The sequence below is a fragment of the Dromiciops gliroides genome, chromosome 3 (assembly GCF_019393635.1).
Source record: "Dromiciops gliroides isolate mDroGli1 chromosome 3, mDroGli1.pri, whole genome shotgun sequence".
Lineage (NCBI taxonomy): Eukaryota > Metazoa > Chordata > Mammalia > Microbiotheria > Microbiotheriidae > Dromiciops > Dromiciops gliroides.
In genome coordinates, this window is record NC_057863.1 from 105703163 (window position 1) to 105725797 (window position 22635).

General features: G+C 35.2%; 1 protein-coding gene across 1 annotated transcript in view; it reads left to right on the forward strand.

Moving 5' to 3' along the window:
• Positions 1-22635, forward strand: part of TDRD3 (tudor domain containing 3) — a 172922-nt gene that overhangs the window by 24451 nt on the left and 125836 nt on the right. Inside the window, 2 exon segments of the mRNA XM_043996878.1 lie at positions 20298-20382; positions 22434-22499. Of these exon segments, the coding sequence (XP_043852813.1) occupies positions 20298-20382; positions 22434-22499 (151 nt within the window).

Sequence of the window (22635 nt, forward strand, 5' to 3'; positions counted from 1 at the left end):
CTTTTTTGCAGTCTGTTATAATAGGTATAAAGAGCTTCTTTAGTTTCCTTGAATAATCTTCAGCAACATGTCTTTGTTAAGGATAACTTTTCAGTAATTTCTGGTGGCAAAGATTATATTTTGATTCACTTTTGTGGAAATTTATTTTGATTTGGGGACCCTACCTTTGGGCTGAGATTAGAAAGCCTTAGGCCCTCAGGGTCTCTTCTGTGTGGGAGGTGCTGGTGCCCCACCCCCTCTGCTTCAGTTGAGCCAAAAAGCCCCGTGGGCTGTACAAGACACCAGGTCAGACAGCTGGGGGAAAAAAGCCCCCAGCTCCCTTTGCCCTGAGCGGAGGTATCTGAGAGATGCTGGGCTCTGGCATAGCCTGGGCTGAGAGACATGAGGCTCAAGCGCCCCCCCCACCCCCCCCAGCCGCAGCCGCAGCCCTGACTGGCGGATTAGCTTGGTGTGTGGGTATAAAAGTGTGGAGATAAAAAAGGTATATATAAACCTGGGAGTTAGATTAGAAGGGGGGACGAGATGAACAGTAATGCAGGACTAGGAGCAAGGAGGAAAGGCCGGCCGACAAGATTAGAGGGGCGGCAAAGGCGGCAGAGGGCAGACTGACCAGGAGGCAGCAGAGAGCACAGAAGCAGTCAGCACAGGGCACAGGTGGGAGAAAGTGAAGATTAAGAGGAGTTAGAAGAAAGTAGCTGAGCAGGGAAAGTGTAACATACCCTGAGGCAAGAGGTGGCTAAGGCCCTTATTGTATTGAAAAAAATTCCAGGGGCAGCAGGTGAAAGCACCCAGGAACGCAGTCAGGTTGTACATTTTATTTCCCTGTATTCTTTTTTAAATAGTATCTCATAAATAAACTCTGCTTTGATTATTTAGTTAAGAGGCTTCTTAATATTTTGCTTATCAATTTGGGAGTGGAGCAGTGTGGTGGAACTTTATAAACGGCGCACATTAAATTAACAGCAGTCAGATAGCCAAACAGTCAAAAGTCCCCAGATTAGTCCTCCCAGTCAGCTTTAGCCCCCCAAATTAGGCCCAATCAGTCAAAATATTTCTACACTTTTATAAAACTTTCAGTTTCTGTAAACTTCCATGGCTTTTTTTCTTGATATGTTGTTGCCTGAGCTGATGTGGATGTTGCCCGTGGAGAGCCTTTTGATTCCATTCGTGTATTTTAGCCATTTCACAAATTCTATTCTGAGACAAATGGTTTTGGGTCGAGTTTGACAATTTAAGTGGCCTGTACCTGTGGTCAACATTTATTATTGTTCTTTTATTATTTTTCTTTACTATTGTTTTCTCTTGGTAAAGTGATATCTGTTTCAAAAGAATTTCTGTATGTTTTTATTTTGTTTTGTTTTTTTGTGGGGCAATGGGGGTTAAGTGACTTGCCCAGGGTCACACAGCTAGTAAGTGTCAAGTGTCTGAAGTCGAATTTGAACTCAGGTCCTCCTGAATCCAGGGCTGGTGCTTTGTCCACTGCACCACCTAGCCGCCCCCTATTTCTGTATGTTTTAACTTGTTCATAATGTATCCTAAGAACATTCCCTTTAATTTTTTTTATTATAGCTGCTCAGAGTTGCTACTGCTCTGGGCAGAAAAATTTTTATAAAATGTAACAACATTCCAATGAAAATGGAAAATAATGCTTTTGATTTTGCTTGTTAATTAAATGGTACAGTAAAATTTAGTAGTTTTATTTTTGTTTATTGAATTATTCCTAAATGTATTTCAAAAGGATAATAAAGGCATGACAGATCTTCAATTCTTATTCAGTCTGGACGTCATTCTTCTCACCTCTATTATAACTCTTTACCCCTGTTTATCCTGACATTTTACTGTTAGTTTTGATTGGTTCTACAGATTTTTTGCCCTTAAGCTGTTCCTAATTCTTTGTAACATCTGGTGAATAGTAGTGTATGTTATTTAGGGAAACATTATGTAAGACAATGTTGGTAGCTTGTCATGCCATTTGGCTGTACTTTCTTCCATAATTCAAGTGGAATGACCAACCACTGAAACCTTATTCTTTTCGTTCTAGACCAGTATAAAGCTGGATATAAAGGAATAGGTTGAAAAACTGGAAATCTGAAAAGAAACTAAATTTCCTCTACCTGCAAACTTAGCTTTCTTAGCAAAAAATATTTATAGTGAAGTTCTTAGTTTTCAGTGTTTTTGAAAGGATGTCTTGTGAAGAAAAAACAAACTTTTAATTTTTCAGAGATCACTGGGCTTTGGTTAGGGATCTATCACTTCAACTGGCATTAAGAGAAATCCAGAAATAACTATTCACTTAGTTGATCATTATTACATACTAAATTGTTGGTGTTATTTAAAGTGTAGATTTTCCTTTTAAGTTCTTAAAATTTAGAAATTAACTATTTCCATTATTGTGGAATTTAAACTATTAAGGTAATAGTTTAGAAAATATGACCAAGCTAAAGGTTTTTAAAAAAATTCGATGTGAATATATTAAAATAGAATTGAGAGGCTGAATGTGTTTTTCCAGGTTTCTATATGTTTTTGAGTTTTCATTTCTCCTATTCATTGGAACTCTATATGAGTAATTATTCTGATTTGGTTATTTTTTTTTCAGACTTTAATTTACATTTTAAAATGCTTAAAAACCAGATTAGCTTTTTTGAGTAGTAATTATTTATATTTGTTTTTCCTTTAGCATAACTTGTATTGCCCTTATTAAGTGGATGTAGTAAAAATATTGCATTGGAATTAACTAAAATTAATGATAATACTATGAATTCAGTGTTTAATTAAAATGTAAGTTAGTGGTCACAAATAGTCATGAATTAAATTACCCTTTAAATTGCTTTAATAGAATGGTGCATTTCTTCTTATAAAAATTAAGGCTTTAGGGTTTCAGTTTTGAAATTTATAAGATACTATAAAGAAAAAATATAAATTTTTAAAATACTAAAAAGAGAAAGCTGGGTAGACAGTCATGATGATCATTGTGCAGAATAGCAGAAAAACTGAATTATTCTGCCCTTTATCTTTTCTTAGGAAAATAGTAAGAAGAACCTCATTTCCAAAGTATCTCTTAAAGTATACAGACCAGAAGGAGTAAATTTTAAGGATGTTCTAGATATAATTAATAAATTAGTTGTAAATTAATCTCTAGGACCTGGTTGCCAATATGACTTAGAATCATTAGAAGGACTGTAGGAAGACCCTCGGTATTAGAGGCATGACCTAGGGGCTAGAATTGTATATAAGAAATTTTTTATTAAGATCTTGAGACTGTTTCAGACTTTCATTGACAAAAAGATGAATTAATTTTACAGAAAGGTACTATCTAGATGGTCATGCTTCCTTCTAATTCTATGAAACATATCCTTTAAAAGCATGTTAATATGGGGATTTTTCTAAGAAAGTTGGCACTCAGAAACCTATCCTCCTTCAAAGGTCACTTATACAGAAACATCATTCAGTTCTGGAAGTCAGACTCCTTGAAAACTCCATGTCTACACTCATTGCCTCCACTCTCTTACTCTCCTCACCCCTTTGCAATCTAGCTTTTAAAAACTTTTACACTCAACTGAAACTGCTCTCTGAAAAGTTGACTATGAGCTTTTAATTGCCAAATCTGATGGTCTTTTCCTCACTCCTAATCTTTTTCAAGCCATCAGTTAATTTGACACTATTTAGTAGTTGACTCACACTGTTCCTATTTACCCCAACTTCCTGCCTTTTTACTTTATACTTAGAGGCATCTGGGTGAAAGTCAGAGTAGATAGAGCACTGGACCTGGAGTCAAGAAGTCCTGGGTTCAAATTCATACCCAGACATTTACTAGCTGTGTGGCCCTGAGCAAATCATTTAACTTTGGCATGCCTCAGTTTCCTCAGCTTTAAAATAGAGATAATAATAGCACTTGCCTCACAGAATTGTTATTAGCAACAAATGTGATGAAATGAGCTATTTGTAAAGTGCTTAACACAGTGTCGGACACTTAATAAATGCTTCTCCCCCGCCAAGGGTCTTCTACATTGAGGGAATGATGTTCCTTCAAAAACTAGGTTTCCAGTTTCTCAATCTCACCTAGTCCTTTACTCCACCTCAGCTAAACCTAGGGATGCCCATATCCGTAATCTAACCCACAAATACTCTACTTCAAGGATTAAGAATTCTAAAATTTGTTTGACTATACTTTCCTGACCCCGTTCCCCCCCCCCCCCCCACTCCTCGCAATCCCCCCTTCTCATTCAGACCTCTTAAACCTATCCGTGGTTCTCAGTCTGTGATCTCTTTTCCCTTCTTAGGCCATCTTTGCCTAAAAATTAACATCTAAGAAAACTGCTATGAAAGTCACAGCTTGGGGTAGTGGATAGATAGCTACCTGGGGTCTAGAAGACTTGGTGCAACTTTTACTTCTACTTCTAATACTTATTAACTATTTCTGTCACTTAACCTCTCAGCGTTCCAGGGACTTCCTAAGACATGTTGAATTTGAAATGTCTATAGAATAACCAGTGTGAGATGTCTAGTAGGTGCTTGGAGATATGAGAATGGAGAGCAGCAGAGAGTTTAGAACTGAATAAATACATCTGAGAACCATATGTAAAGAGATGATAATTAAATCCATGGGACTAATAAGATTGCCAAGTGAAACAGCATGAAGGTGAGAAGAGGTCACAAGGTAGAGCCTTGGGAGATACCCATAGTTGGTGGGCATAACCTGGATGGAGATACAAGAAGGAGCAGACAAGTGGGAGGAGAACTATGAAAAAGCAGTGTAACTAAGATGCAGAGAGAAGAGAGTATCAAGGTTATTTGTTATTGTTGTGCAGTTGTGTTTGACTGTTATCCCATTTGAGGGGAAGAGATACTGGAGTGGTTTGCCATTTCTGTCTCCAGCTCATTTTACAGCTGAGGAAACTGAGGCAGATAGGCTTAAGTGACTTGCCCACGGTCACACAGCCAGTGTCTGAGGCCAAATTTGAACTCGGGAGGATGAGTCTTTTTGACTCCAGATCTGGTGCTGTATCTACCGTGCCACCTAGCTGCCAAGAGGTCTAGAAATATGAGGATTGCCACTACTACAGTACTCCTTAGCAGGGAATAATCAGCCACAATCACGTTTTTCTTATTCCTCTGACATTTAATGGATGATCTCTTATGTGACATGTGTAGACCTATGACCTACATCCTTGATAGAGAATAAGCAGTTGTTTCCTCTTCAACTGCTTTCTCTTTGTCAAGAAAACCCTCACACTTTCTGATACAGGACACTCTGCATTGAACATAAATAGTATTTTGTACAATTGCCCATCATGTAGATTTTTAGTTTTGTTTTTTTTGGTGGAATAGTTTTTCATTATGTATATGTAGTATTGCCTGTCAGTCTTTTGGAGATCTCCATTTCTTAATCTTTTTTTTTTTTTTTATTTCCCTCCTCTCATTTTTCTTTTTCTTTTCTTCATTTGCCAGCACAGGGTAGGTACCAATGAATGACTAAACGAAGATGTTTTTGTTGTTGTTTTTTAATATAAATTTAGTCAAAATTAGTGTTAGATTTTTCCAAATTAATCTAGTGTAAATCATAAAAACTTATTTTTTATCCATCTGCAAAATGCAGTTTAGGGAACATATAATTAATTTTTATGTTGGCATACTTAACATTTCTTTCTCTCAACAATTTTCCTTTTATGTTATTGGAGTTTATATTTGGGGTAGTGCTACTGACACAGCAGAACCCCAAATTAGGAATAGACACACCTAATTTCTTAACAGAATTATTAGAAAAATAAATATATGATTAAAGATTATTTATGTATATTTGTTACTTTTGAACTTTACTTATGTGGTGTAATTGGAAAAATAGTAGTAAAGACTTTCTCCCCATAAAATGTTAAAGTTTTATACATCTGTAACAGTCCATAATTTTTTATATGCAGGATATCTTAACAAGAAATGCTTCACTACCCCTTTTTAATTAAGAGCATATAGAGGATTCTCTTATGAATTAGATTGATGAAGATGTGAATATTGCATGAGGCATGTGGTTTATATAGAAGTGCTATACGTGGGTGAATGAAATATTAGCAACCATTTTGTTACCTGATAAAAACATCTGTTTTCCCTAACTGAATTAACCTTTAAACACTTCAGGTTATGGAATATTTAAGAGTATTTTGAGTAACTTTTTTGGATGAAGGAAGAAAGTGCAGATTGTTTGGGAACGGAGTGAACATCATACATGTTAATGATGAACTCACCTTAAAGAAATGGTCATAGTATTCAGCCTAGTTTACCAGAGTATATAAATTCTGTAGGAAAATTGATGAAAAAGATTCTAATTTTAGACATGTCTTTGTGAAAATATTTTAATTGTAAGAAGAGCCTTAAGTAAGATTTAATTGGGGCTTAAGTTTGTGCTTAAAAAAGAAACAGTTTAGTCTTTTCTTAAAGGACATTACTTATTTTAACTTATCATTTTTGTGTGTGTGTGTGGGGGGCAGTGGGGATTAAGTGACTTGCCCAAGATCACACAGCTAGTAAGTGTCAAGTGTCTGAGACCGGATTTTAACTCAGGTACTCCTGAATCCAGGGCTGGTGCTTTATCCACTGCGCCACCTAGCTGCCCCTTAACTTATCCTTTTTTCCATTTTTGCTTCATTGAGAATTCAATTACAAGTTCACTTTGACAAATAAAAATTTGTGTTTTAAAGCTAGAGCCTAACATTAAAAATTATATATCCAGCTTTATTAAATTGAAAACAATATTATTTTACCTAAAGTATGCTATATTATTTCAGTTACTTAAAAATATTCTACTGATATCTCATCCCATGATTTCAATTCATTAAGTGATAGATACATTGTGGTACAAATAGCTTCAGAATTTTCAAATTTACTTATGGCTATTATTCCAAATTCCTTATTTCGTGTTATACTGAGGTATTTCATGTCTTAGGTTATATATAAGTAAGCCAAAATTAACGTTATGAACGTTTACCCATATGAGCAAAATAGTTTTAGTATTTTAATAAAAATATGTCTTAGTTGCATTTTTAAGAGACTGGCTATGTTTTATTGACTTTTTTTTTGTTTTTTGTTTTTTTTAGTGAGGCAATTGGGGTTAAGTGACTTGTCCAGGGTCACACAGCTAGTAAGTGTTAAGTGTCTGAGGCCAGATTTGAACTCAGGTACTCCTGACTCCAGGGCTGGTGCTCTATCCACTGCCCCATCTAGCTGCCCGACTTTTTTGTTTTTAAAGGGTATTTAAATACAACCACTATATTGGGAGTAGGGGGGAGGAATAAGCATCTATATAGTGTTAGTATGTGCCAGGCACTGTGCTAAGTGCCTTTTACAGATACCTCATCTGATTCTCATAACAACCCTGCAGTGTAGGTGCTTCTGTTATCCCTTTTTACCAATTGAAGAAACTTAGTTAAACAAAAGTTAAGTGACTTGCCTAGGTCAAACATCTAGTAAGTATTTGAGGACAGATTTGAACTCATCTTCCTAACTCCTGGCCCAGTGCTCTATCTACTGTGCCACCAGCTGTGTCTAATAAGATATAATGCAAATTTGTAATATTTATTCTCTATATTAGCTGTTCATCAGAACAGAGACTGCCAAGAGGGTATATGACTTTTGTCTGTGCCACTTATTTATTTATTACTTGCTAAACTTGAGACCCAGCATTTGGTCACTCGTTAATTCATATTTTTAGTAATAGTTTTGACAGAGGTAGGGAAATGGAGAGACAGAGGTGGAGACTGAATAGGAAGAAGCATTTTGTGAATATGGCAATCTAATTTAGCAAAGAAGCTGGCACACTTTAAAAATTATTTTTAAGAGCGCATTACAGGGGCAGCTAGGTGTTGCAGTGGATAGAGCACTGGCCCTGGAATCAGGAGGACCTGAGTTCAAATGCGGCCTCAGACACTTAACACTTACTAGCTATGTGACCCTGGGCAAGTCATTTAACCCCAATTGCCTCACCAAAAAAACCAAAAAACCCCAAGAATGCCTTTGTTATAACACTCTATAACTTTCGTATAACAATAAATGTAATTTAATGGTATTAATTCAGAGAGAAGTGATGTTACAGTATTATAGTGAGGATCAAGTGAGCCTGTTGACTTGATGACTGTTCTAACCAGTGATGAATTGTTTAACACTTTTGCTATGGAGAAAAATATCTTATAGACAAGTAAAGTATTTAAAGTAAATAAACAGAATCTCAGCAACACTTCTATATTGACAGTGTGAGGAAATTGAGATTGAGAAAAAGTTATCACAGTGAAATAGAAATATAAAATAGATGTTCATATTAAATATTTAAAATTCAGAGTAATGTTAATTATAATCATCTATTCATGCTATAACATATTACAGGTGTTACTGAATTAATAGATTTTTTTCTAGCATGTAAAAATGCCTAATAAATATTACTTGTTCATAGTAGTTAGTTTATGAAGTTTTGTGTTTTCATTGAATATGTTTACATTGAAAGTTAATAACTTTTTCATTTCATTGGCTCAGGGAAGCCTTTTTAATATATTGCTTTTTGAGAGCATAAAAGTTTTAAATTTGAGATTTGTAATTTTGAAACCTATCTTCCAGAATGGTTATTTGCTTATAATACACATATTTTTATTTGTTTTGATAGAGTAATGCTTGATGATGGAATATTGGAAATGCTCATTGAAAGCATTGCAGGTTAAAGTAGAATCAACATCGTAATGTAATTTGTCCCTTAATAATATATAAATTTTCTAATTGCAAAAGTAGGGCTTATTAATAGAAAGTAAGCTGTATTTTTATTTTTTATTTTTTCTGTTTAAGTTTAGAAACTTCCATTAAAAACATTTTAGAGGACTTTTTGGTAGACGTCAGAATTGTAGTATTATAGCCCCCAGTCTTCTCTCTTCCCTGTTTATTCTCATGTCTCTCTGTCCCTCTCTTTCTTTATCTCCCACTCATGAAAGCCAGATTTTTGAAGACTCAAAGGTTTAAGTTTCAAATGGTTTATGAAACGCTGCTTATTTTTCTTTGTGTGACAAGGGTGTCACCCAGTGGCATCTTTAAGTGTTGCATCCCTACAGAATTCTTAACCATTCTAATTTCCTAGATTCTGAGAAGTAAAACACAGAAGTATAATTTTAGTTTTGTTTCTGTTTAAAGTTTGTTTAAATCTTATATACGGTCTTACTTTTACTCATAGCCACTTCATTACCATTTATTATTTACTCTATACAATTTTACTTTATATTTCCTTTATCATAATTGTTTAGGACAGTCACTTATAATTTCCAAAACCTTTTTTTTTTCAATGGAAAAAATAATCAAATTTCTGACTGCCTCACTCTATGGGACAGTTAGGTGACAGAGCCTGGTGTCAGGAAGACTTGCGTTCAAATCCTGCCTCAGAAACTTCCAAGCTCTGTGACCCTGGCTAGGTCACTTAATCCTGTTTGTCTCAGTTTCCTGCTCAATAAAATTAGCTGGATAAGGAAATGGAAAACCACTCTAGTATTTTTGTCAAGAAAACCCCAAATGGGGTCATGAAGAGTCTGAGAAGACTGAAAAACAACTGAACAACCACAAAACCCTGTTCTATTGAATAAAAAAGGAAAAAACAAATGAATATGCATAGTCAAGCAAAACAAATTCCCACATTGGTTGTATCTAAAATAGAATGTTTATTCTGAATCTTGAGTCATCATTTCCCTTTGAGGAGGTGGTAGCTTGCTTCATCATTGGTCTTCTGAAATCATGGCTGGCATTGATCAGAGTTCTTAAGTCTTGGAAGGTTGTTTTTCTTTCCAATTCTTTTCTGAATTACTTGTGGTACAATAATACTACATTACATCTATATATTATAATTTGTTTAGGAGGGCCAAAATATCTGAGGCTGTACAGGGAAAAGATACTGTTTAGGTAATGAAATACAGAAATTTAAATAAAAATGCAACAGGTCATATTTCACACTTTCACACTGTAAGAAATAGTTTATTCAGAACAAGTGATGCTATAGTAGCTTTACATTACACTTGTAGCATTTCTTTGTAAAGGCTGCATTATACTTGTAGCATTTCTGTTTGAAATTGTCGCTTTTGGCTCAGTCTTTTTGAACATGATAAAGTTTATGAAACCTATTTAAAATAATGTTAAATTTACCACAGTGATTTCCTTATGGTTTCTTTATGTCTAGTTTTTACATCATTGTAACAAATAAAATGGGAAGATTAGACCTACAATAAAATTAAAATAGATTTTCCTCGGTAGTAATTTAATATGATAGATGAATGACTGAAGTCATTTAAAATTTATGTGTGCATACAAACCATAAAAGCTGAAAATTTAGAATCAATGAATTTTTAAAGAGATCTTACTGTTGAGTAGAATACATCTTATTTTGAAAGTAGTTTACTGGCAGCTTTCAGAAGGAGAAATCAGACTATCAATATTCATATGAAACAGTGCTAGAGAAATGCAAATTAAAACAACTCTGAGATATCACTTCACACCTATCAGATTGGCTACCATGACAGAGAAGTAAAATCATAAATGGTGGAGAGGAGTGAGATTTGGAAAATGGTTAGACCTTATTTAAGAATGAATAAATGGGGGGCAGCTAGGTGGAGCAGTGGATAAAGCACTGGCCCTGAATTCAGGAGTACCTGAGTTCAAATCCAGCCTTGGACACTTGACACTTACTAGCTGTGTGACCCTGGGCAAGACACTTAACCCTCATTGCCCTGCAAAAAAAAAAAAAAGAATGAATAAATGACCGAAGCACTTATTATGCATATACTGTATGCAAAGCACTGTTTTAAGTCCCAGAGATACAAATAGAAAAGTAAGATAGTTCTTGATTTTAAGGAGTTCTCATTCTAATGGGGAAAAACCACATATGGAAAGTCTCAGCTTCTAGGATGGAAAAATTCCATGGTCCTTAGGGTGCAGCAGCAAAGCATTGGTAATGCCTCTTCTCTAATGTTATTTACCCTGTTTCTGATATTGAACCATTTGACAGTGCCAAGGATTTTGACAACAGGAACTTTTTCTGAGTCTTCAGTAGGTGTAGCCTTAGCACCTGTAGTAGTTACAATGCTGTGACACCACAGGGGCAGCTAGATTGTGGAGTGGAGAGGGCAATGGGCCCAGAATCAGGAAGACCTAAGTTCAAATCTGGCCTCACTTATTAGCTGTGTGACCCTGGGTAAGTCACTTAAACCTTTTTTGTCTGTTTTCTCATCTGTAAAATGAGCTGGAGACAGAAATGGCAAACCACTTAAGTATCATTGCCAAGAAAATCCCACATGCAATCAAGAAGAGTTAGATACAACTGAAAATGACTGAATGACATCACCCCAGGTGCTGCTTCCCAAATTAAAGGCTACGGACACCGGACTAGAAGCATTGATATTCCAAAGGTTCTTGGGTTCAGAATTCTGGCTGTTTCCGTCAGTATGAAGGGAGATGGTAGGCAAGGCAGTGGAGGTTGACTTGTCTAGCACATGTCCCATGTTTCTTCCTCAGGTTGCCTTGCCACTTCAGCTAGTTTGTCTTGTCTGTTCTGTCAGTGAAATTTGCTTAGCGGTTGGTGAAGATGGCTGGTTCCTTCTCTAGAGGAGTTGCATTCCCACACGATGGCTATTGATGAAGTATTGTTAAGCATTTTTCAGTTGGGAAAATCAGTGACTTTAGACTAAAATACTGTCCTAATATTATTTTGTAACATGTAGCTTAAGGGTAGGAGGTGGGCCACATCAAGGGAACACATCCTCTTTATCTGTTGTTGATTCAGTTCCATATTATAATCATTTATATACACACATCTGACATTTAGTACCAAAGCAAGCTGAAAGAGTTATGGTATTGGTGTCAAGGGACTTGAGTATCTCTTCTGAGACTTTTACTTTCTTGTGAGCCTTGAACTGGCACTTAATCTCCTCAGTCTCCATTCTCCTGCAAAATGGGGACAACAATAACCATTCTGCCCAACTCGCTTTGCAAACTTTAAAGCAAAATGTAAATCTGAATTGTTGCTGGAGATGATTCTTCTGTTTCTAAATTAGTGATCCTTCAGTTAGATTGATGGGCTGCCATTTGTTTTACTTGAGGAAAGAAACCTAGGAGTGATGAAAGATGCATTTATAATTTCAGGGAAATGGAAACACCTACATGCCTTTTAATAAGACAGTGGGGAGGCCTACATTTGTATTATTATAAATCCTTAATACTCATCCTTTATAGGAGAGATTCTGATATGAACTAAAGTATACTTGAAACTTGCATGTTAAAATGCTGTGAGCTTCGTCACAAATTACTCTGTATTCTTAGCTACCATTTCAATTTTTTTATTCTTGGTTTCAAAGAATTAATGTATTTACCAAGGGTGATCGGCATGTAAACAATATTTAATACATTGTTTTCACTTTTGTAAAAAGAACAACAGAAAAGCATCTTATTAAAATAGTCACCTGCAGTTGTGATATGTACCTTGGGGAATAGCCAATGAAAATTTTTCAGGCCCAGATATAGACTGGAAAGGTAGAAGGGTTTTAAAGGACTTTAAAAGCCCAAGAGAGGATTTTATATTTGATCCCGGAAATAATAGGGAACTCCTGGAGTTTATTGAATGAGGTCGGAGGGTGACATAGTTAGACGGGTAAAAAAATGTATTAGCATTAAGTTAAGTAAGAACAGAAAATGTACCTTTTAGATAGTGAGTGGGTATAGAGCAGTAGTGGAATTCATTAATGTAGATATCTAGAATCCAAATGACATTTACTGTTTCTTGAATCTGATTTATAGTTCATTGGGAAACCACAAAAATTTCCCAATGAAGTAGCTAGAATTGTATCTGATGAAAATTTGGCAGTAGGATTTAATTCATTCAATCATTTCAATTCAACAAGCATTTATTAAATCCCTACTTTGTTATGTGAACTTGCAAATAACCATTATTTAGTTGAGGAAAAACTTAGCTGGAGAATTATTGTTTTTAGTCCATACTTTGCAACATGAGGCAGAGAAAGCTGTTTAAGATTATAAAAGGAAGTATGTCATAGAAAGAGGGAAAATTAAAAACTTTTGACTTTTTAAAGGGAAAAAATTTTCCATGAAAATGTTTGAACTTGTTTGAACATTAAGATAAGGTGATTGAAAAATCTTGTAATTTGAAATTAGTGTTAGATTTTAAAATATTAGTTCATTGAATTACATGCAAAAATGCAGCTGGCAAACTACCTTTAGTCTCCTGACATTTATTTATAAAGTGAAATATATTCAGACATATTTTTAGGTCCGAAGAATAATGATTAGATTTGGAATACAGCTGTTCCAAAACCTCCACAGGGATGGATGGGATTTATATGCTTTTGCTGGTTGTTTTAGTAAACAAGACCTCTCTAGGGTAAGCTTCCTCTTAAGACTCCCTGCTCTTGGGCACTCCACTCATACTGCAAATGGGAACTGATTAGAAAGCTTTAGTCACTTGGAACCTCTTTCTTAAGGTTCCTGATTACAAGTACCCAGGGATCAAATCAGGCCTGCTGTCTCCAGTTTTCAGTTGCTTTCTTTTCTGATGACAACAGTAGTGCTGATGAATATTGTTCTTCAATTTTTGTTATTCTTGTTTTAGTAAAACAGTTTTCCATTGGCATTGCTGTCCATCTTTAAACAGATAATGTTAGGATTTTAAACATTTACTGAAACAACTCAAACCCCAGCTTTCACTGGTAAATAAATTTCTGTTTTAGTTCATTTCTGTTTAGTCTTTAACTATGTAAAAACGACCCAAGATTTGAAGGAATCTCTCAAAAGCGAGGTCTTCTTGATGGATATTTGATTTATAGCAGTAGAACTATATAGTCCCTGTACTTTGGATCTCTCAAAGGGAAGAGACAGAGAGACTATGTATGTAGCATGAACTCTGGACATAAAATAGTGATTTTTGGTTTCTTTTTAAATTTTTTTTGACAGATTCATGAAGGCTTTGGCAGAATATTTCCTTAAGTTATAGTAAGTCATACTTCTTGGGTTTGAGGAGTAGAATCGCATGTCATGATTTAGTTTAATAATCTGATGAGGATTTCATAATAATTAAAAACTATGTTAAGCTTCATCTACTTCTAATGTCATATAACTTATGTAGAAAGGCTAGTCATGTAAGCACTAAGAAATAGAGTGGTATAATGAAAAGAGAGAACTGGTTTCAGAGTTAGAAAGAACTTGGGTTTAAATTCAGCCTCTGACACATACTGGATGTGTGACCATGGGTAATTCACTTATCTTGAGGCAGCAACCTGATACTGTAAGTTGGGGAAATTTGTTTATCTATATTGGTTGAGGGAGTTTGCTTCACTGGTAGTTGCTTATATTAATGAAATCACCAGTCTGGATCAAGAAACGTTACAAAGATTATTTTATTCTCTGATAAACCACAAGGCAGGTTTTTTGTTTATCACAATATTTGATTATCCAGAACACTCTTGCCTTCACCTCTTGAATGTCAGAGAGCTTACTTCATTATTGTTTTCCTTTTTAATCAGTCTTCATAGTAATCAATATGTAATAAATTTCCTTTTAATAATTTGTTGTTAAATACACTATAAACAAGTGTATGTTTGATTCCTATAGATGAAATTTCTTTTATGTAAACAATAAATGTCAGAATTGTTATAAAAATGTCTTAAGGCTACTGAGTATACCCTTTTCTGACAATTCAAGGCTAAGAGATTCAGAAACAATGGTTTTAACAGTTGTCAAACTTGAAGCAAGTTGCCAAATCTTGTTTCTACCTTCATAACATTTCTCCTAAGTGTTTCTTTCTACTATCACAGCCACTACCCTAGTTTAGCCTCTTATCACTTCTGGGTTCTTCAAATAGCTTTCGACCTGGTCTCTTTGCCTTAAGCCTCTCCCCAACTTCAATTCATCCTCCTCACAGCTGTCAGTGTTTTTCTTTAAATGTTGGTCTGACCCAATGCCTCCTCACCCCTTACTAAACTCCATTGGTTCCCTGTTACATCTAAAATCAAATATAAACTCTGGCATTTAAATTAAGCTTTACAACTTGGCCCCTTCCCATCTTTTCCCTATTTTACTGTATCACTTCCCTCCATGCCCTCTATGATCTAACCCTATTGGCTACTTGCTTTTTCCCCACCTCCATACTTTTTCAGGGGCTGTCCCCCTTGCCTAGAATGCTTTCCCTCTTCATTTATGCCTCTTAGAATTTCTTTCTTCCTTCAAGTCTGAGTCAAGGAACACCTAAATTGGAGGTTTTTCTCAGTACCCTCCAGCTGCTAAGTACCTTTCCCTCTAAGGTAGCATTGAATCTACTTTGTATGTATTTTGTATATGCCTGTCTATATACGTATTGTCTCCTTTACAAGCCTGAAAGCTTCTTGAGAGCAGAGATGATTTTTCTTTGTATCCCCACAAGTTTAGTGTCTAATGTGTAATGATTTCTTTTAAAATGCTTGTTGGTTGACTGAATAATTGAAGCCAACTTGAAACTTAGGTAGGAAAGCACCTATAGGTTGAGGTCACCCTGGAATATAATATTTTAAGAACTATAACTAATGCGCAAACTAGTTAGTTAGTATGTAGAAATCACAGGCTAGGGTTGGGGCCAGAAGGCAGAATTTCTAGATTTCAGGAGTAGTCGGACCCAGGAAGTACAGCTATTATCTATCTGGAATCAGAAGTTCAAAAAGTTGAGTTTGGAGCTGAGGGTCAAATTTGAATGCATCAGTTTATTAAAATCAGAGTATAAGAATTACATCAAAAATTACAAAAGAAAGCAAGAGTTAAATTTAGAGCAATCAGACTATTAGAAGAATTGGGGTACTACTTTTGAACCAGTAAGGTTCATCATTTATTCCTTTTGTGGTGAGTTTGAACTATTAGTTTAGGTATATTGGCTGGTCCAGCCTTGGAGGTAAGAATGAAATGGAATTAAGTATTACACTTGATATTACTTCAATTTTGGTAGCATAGGGAAAGTTAAAAATGTAACCTTTTGTCAATCTTTAGGGGGAATCGAATTATGAACCATACAATCTGTCTCAATCAATAGATAGTCTGTGCTAAAGTCTGTTTCCTTATCAATTTTTATGTCAATTTACAAAAGAGATCAGATTAGAGTTAGTTTGCTCAACTGCACAATATCGTTTTTTGAGGGCATCCCTTAAATTTTCCCCAGTCTCCACCTCCATACTCCCATCTCAAAAAAGAAAAACACAATGCTTGCAACAGATAGACAGTTAGGTAAAATAAATCCATACATTTGCCATGTCCAGAAAGTTGTGTTTTTTTGAATTGTGAATCTATCACTATTCTTCTTTTTTTGGCAGGGCAATTGAGGGTTAAGTGACTTGCCCAGGGTCACACAGCTAGTAAGTGTCAAGTGTCTGAGACTGGATTTGAACTCAGGTCCTCCGGAATCCAGGGCCGGTACTTTATCCACTGCGCCAGCTAGCTGCCCCTCTCCCTTCTTAAAAGATGGAATAGTGGTTATTCACCAAATTGATCAGGGTTCTTAAGTCTTTCCATGTCGTTTGACTTTATAATGCTGTTGTTACATATATTGTTCTCCTGGTCCTACTCCTTAGCAGCCACAACTACTAAAACCCTAGGGAAAAAAAAGTTCTTATCACCAGAGTCCAAGTTCTTAAAAATGTCAAATGATTTAATATTAGAAACTGATACGGTTTTATCAATGGAAATGACACTAAAGAAGACAGAGTGTCATCTGCTTGGCTGTAGCATTCTGTGAACAGCTGGGCCTGTCTTTTAACTTTTTTATTCTTTTGGTGATGCCATCTGGCTTAAGTCGGGAGATGCTTACACCCTCAAAAATGAAAGTCACTCTTCACCTATGGCCCCTGGAAGGTGAATAGGCTATAGTATAGCGCTAAATTCAGAATTTTATTATTATTATTATTATTATTATTATTATTATTGTGGGGCAATGAGGGTTAAGTGACTTGCCCAAGGTCACACAGCTTTCTTTCTTTTTTTTTTTTTTTTAAGGCACTTGGGGTTGTGACTTGCTTAGGGTCACACAGCTAGTAAGTGTCCAGTGTCTGAGGCTGGATTTGAGTTCAGGTCCTCCTGACTCCAGGGCTCGTGCTCTATCCATTGTACTACCTAGCTGCCCCTTAAATTCAGAATTTTGGAGGAAGACACTCCAGCATGTTGGTTGAACCTTCTGTGTAGGTTTTATTTGAGGACATGCATAAGGGTTGAAGATGATGTAAAGGCATAGGTGGGTATATTTAAATGGAGGAAATCATATGGCCATTATAGTATAAATGATAGTTTCAACTAGTGAATGATCTTTTATTACTTCCCTCGATGTACTTTATGATGTGGGTAAAACTACAGCTTGGAGTTCTCCAAGCTCCGCTTTGGTCTGGGATTCTTGCCCCGTTTTTGGTTTTGATTTTCTTTCTTTTTTTGCACACACTGTTAGATGTTGGAACTGAGATTCTGCTTTGCTCCAGAGGTCTGATCCAGACTACTGCTTCTGAACTTGTTCCTTTCTTGATACATGACCCAGGACTTCCCCACCCAAGAGTACCCTTTTGCCCCCCTCCTCCTGCCTCAGCCTTGGGTAGGTCCTCTTCTCATTCTTCCCTGGATCTGCAACCCAGAACTGGGTAGTGGATAACAAAACTACCTCTTGGTACCTGTCCTTATCACGGTGTCATGGGGCTGGTTTTGGGGGTGTCCCAGTACAGCTTTGGGACTACTTTTTGTTCTAGTGCAGTCTCTCCCTGGGTGTAGGAGCCCCACCCAGCCCCTATTGTCAGCAGACCTCTTTCTCTGTCTTCTTATGCTGACCTGAGCCAAACAAGACTCGGTGACTTTTTCTGGGTTTCCCCTTCAGGATTTGGCCTGGTGCATTTTCTGTATCTATTTGGAACAATTGTTTAAAGCATTGCTTCCTGCTACTCCTCCTAGATGGCTCTGTACCACACCCCACTCACTCCTCACATTGTACCTAGAATAATCCTGTGGGCCCCCTCACCCCCTTCTTTTGAATTTCTATCAATCTCGTAAAGCCCATTTCAGATGCCACTTTTTCCTGGAAGCTTTCTTTTTCAGACATCATATGTCGTTTTGCTTTAAAACTAGCTATTTGTGTTAATTCCTTATTCCTTTCTGTGTTTGTGAACCCCTTATGGGCAGGTACCTTGCTTGTTTGAACTTAGCCTATTACTTAAGCACAATGTACACAGTAGAGCCTTAATAAATGACTGTTGTACTGAATAGTATTTTTCTTTTCCTTGGTTCTCACATTATGCTTTGTTAACCTTCTTATATCTTCTGCAGTATAGTTTGTTTATATGCGTTTAATATTTTTTTGCATCTGTTGGATCCTTTTTTCCTGAATTGTAAGCACCACAGTTCCAACAACCCTGTTTTAATTATTTTTGTATATTCTCCATTGATTGGCACAGCATCTTGAACTTATGTAGTAAGTGCCCACATAGTAAGAACTTATGTAGTAGATAAATGAATGAATTCTATGTCCAAATTACTGTGCCAGGTGCTAAAGAATATTCAATGATGATAAAACATGGCGTGTGTTCTCATGGATTTTATATTCTAATAATAATAAGTTGGAATTGCAGTCTTTGGCTATGGAACAGAGAGCAAAGATAACTAAAACATATGATGATTAAACCTGAAACTTTAATCTCATTAGCACCGTGCTCTGATCAGTTTTCCTAACAGACCACAGATTCTTGTGTTCCCTGGTCATTTTGCTGATCACTTTTCCTTCTCACTCAAACAGTCTGATTTCTTATCCGCTATTTTTAAAAATCAAATGATCTGCCCATTGACATGCCCTCTCAGTATTTCTCCTCTCTCTGAATAGTCAGTCTCCTATTTATCACTCAGTTAGGTACTCTTACTCATACTCCTATTTTTACATTTTAATTTTTTTTCTAACATCAACTTCCATTATGCTGTTTTTACCTTTTTCCTTCCATAGTTGCATATTTCAGTGTCCACAGTAAACTATTGTCATCAACTGTTCTGATTTAAAAAAAAATCATCACCTTTATGAAGATGAATCCCAATGAATTTCCTAAGGTGGGGAAGGCAAAAGACGTACATTGAAGGCTTTTTAGCTTGGGAGCACTGGCTAGAACTTGCATTGTACTGAAACAGTCACCTCTACACTGTTATGAATTATTATTCTTATCAGTGAAACCTAAAAAAGATGACACTCACATGATATTTTCGGTTTACAAAGCAAAATGTTAATACAATGCAATTCTCATCTCCTTTCCCTTCCTAAGAAGCATTTAAGAAGGGATTTCTAATACCCTTTTTCAACCAACAAATATGTTTTAAAGATGCTAAGGAAATTGCTCTCCCTGGTACACACAGAGGTAATTTTACTCAGGGTGCTTATGGAAATGACACTTAAGAGAACTACTATAGGGAAATTGCAAAAGTAATAATCCTGATTCAAAGATTAGTAGAGTTAAGCTTAAAAAGTGCATATGAATGAGTTGTTTTGTCTCCTTAACATGTGGTCCATGAACTTAATTTTTTTAAAATTGAGAACTGCATTTTCATATAGTTTGTTTTCTTTGCAATCTTATTTATTTTATTTTATGCATTCAAAAATTATTTTGGGAAGGGGATCCATAGATTTCACCAGATAGCCAAAGGAATTAAATGGTACAAAAAAGGTAAAGAAACTTTGCCTGAGAAGCAGTATACTATAATGCAGAATAATAAATGCTTTATACAGTGCTTGTTACTGTATTTTTTTCTTAGAGATGCTTAACGCTTTGCCAAAGAAACATAACAGTGTATTAATACATTTCCTCAGATAGCACTTGGATAATCCTACTGTTATTATTAGCTGTTATAATTACCATAGAATAATATGGACTGTGCTTTTTACTTTGGGGCAGGAGTCCTTAATCTTTTTTGTTTGAGGGACCCCTCTTGGCAGTCTGTTGATGCTTCTGGACTCCTCAGAATAATGTATTTAAATAAATAAAATATATAACACATAGGCTTATAAAGGAAATCAGTTATATTGAAATAAAGACTTTTTTTCCCCCTCCAAGTTCATGGGTGCCCAGAAATCTGTCCCATGGAGCCCCCGTGAAGAAACTCTGCTCTAGTGAATGAACAGAGTAAAACAGGAGATGTCTTTCTCTTTCATAGAACCAATTCATAATGGAATATTTCCTATTGGTAAAATGGACTGCAATATGTTTTTTGGTTGTTTTAATTTAATTACTTCCATATTAATTATTTTTATTTTTTAACAGGTATCTTTCAGATGAAGGAATTGAAGCCTGCAAAAGTTCTCCAGACAAAGTCAATATAAATGACATCATCCTGATTGCTCTCAATGTAGGTTATATTTTATAAATTTTTCTGAAATGTTTTTCTGATTAACTGGCTTTTTTTTCTTTTTTTTCCAGTTACATGTAAAGATAGTTTTCAAAATTTGTTTTTATAAGATTTTGAGTTCCAAATTTTTCTCTCTCCCTTCCTTCCTTACCCCCTCCCTAAAACAGAGAGCCATCTGATAAAGGTTAACTTGCTTAATCCAGATAACATATTTAGGAATAATGAAGCAAAACAAATAGGATTTTATGATAATAATAGCTAACATTAATATAGTCCTTTAAAGTTTGCAAGATATCTTATATGATAACTTTAATGGAGAATGATTCTATTTTTTTTAACATATTTAATTTGGTATCTAACTCTTAAATCTCAGAGTATCTAGCTTGACCAGGAATTGATTGAGGTTTCTTGAGCATATTTTATGTATAATCTGACGAGGAAAATGTAGCAACTTAATTCTGAACCAGGTGATTAGTTGTAGATGTTGTAACATTTATTGTAGATGCATGATATGGCTTGAAGCTAACTATACCAGTGTCATTTATTTGGAATTTATATTTGGAAGATATGCCAGGAAATGCCTCAGATTTTGATTTCTTCCCCAAAGTTCTAGGATATGAAAAGGAAATTTAAAGAACCTATTCATTTTTGAGAAGCCTACATTTGCCCTTGTTGAGTTTTGTTTTGTTTTTTTTGGCTGCATTTTCACCAGTGGTTAATTAGTAATGTTTCTATATCTGTGGGCAGTAAACTATATAAAAAACTAATGTTTCTTAAACATTCTTCCTTTTGATGCAAAAAAATGTATAATAGAATTCCTGAATAGAGAGGGGAAAACTGACTATAACATTAGAGTATATAAAATTTAAATAAACGGTGAAGCAAGGAAAGATAGGAGGATACCTAATCTTCTATTTAAGATTTTAAAGGAGTAAGATTCCATAGTTACCCTTAAGTCTTTATTTTATAGCATAGTAATCTTTATATCTACCCATATGCTAGCTAAACATCCTATTCTCTCCTACCTTTAAATTAATTTTTGTTTATTCTCTCCTTAATTCATATACTAGTTTCTATTTATCTTATTCTAACTAATAATAAGCAGTAAAAAGCAAATTACTGATTTATACCAAGTTCTTGTTTTAAGCCGTCTTATTTAGTTAACTAAATAATTTTAATTCCTGTAGTTTCTTGCTCCCCCTGCCCCATTTCCTATATATTCAATGCAATTATCACTCTTTTCTTAGAGCTTTAGGTTGTGGAAGAGGTACAAAACCAAAGGTCCTACATGATGATGGCTATAGATGGAGAATTTCTTTTTATTTCATATTTGCTATGTTTTATATGTGCTGTGCAGTTAGATATGTCCTGACATTGCATTTTCTTTTTAGGAATAGTCCTGTACCACTAATTACTGTTCACTATTTGGGGTTTTTTTGGTATGGTTTTTTTTTCTGTTTTCATATAGGTGAAATTGTTTCTATAAATTATTTAAGCTTATGAAATATAATTATATCACGATAACATCCCATTATAATAAATGCCTTGTTATTCCATAGGTTTTGTTCTATTCTCTGTATACCTAGTGGTAGGTGCTGTATCTCTTGGTCCAACATGGCTTAATATATGGATTTCATCCATTATTATTATGTGTGAATTTTATGGTGGGTTCATCTGTAATTAAATATAAAAAGTAACTGTTTGAATTGCTAAACTGCTTGCGTCTAATATTCTGAATTAGAGCACTGATCTTTAGAAAGATTAAAATGTAGGAAACTCTGATATTTTTCTTGGAGCATATAAACATAATTCATGTTAAAATCCTATCTAAAGATTTGTAGAATCTAGTTTCATTTCTCATAGTCATTCTTTTTTAGTATATTCATAGACTTTCCATGGAGACAAGTCATTTCAGAAGATATACTCAATACATATTTATTTTCTCTTTGGTCTGGCATCTTATAAAGACATTTAATCCTTTATTAATGATGTAAGACTTAAATTTACTTTTCTTTTCTGATTCTATTTTAATGATATCCTTTTTATTTTAGACAGATTTGAGAACCATTGGCAAGAAATTCCTCCCCAGTGACATTAACGGTGGAAAGGTAGAAAAGGTAACCCAGAATGCTAATAATATGTTTTTATTCTAATGGAGAGGATCTTGGGGATCAGATGTAGCCATTTTGGCAGGAAGTTCAAAAGTTTAATTTAAAAAGTGTCCTTTAAACACACTATGGAAGGAAGCAAGGG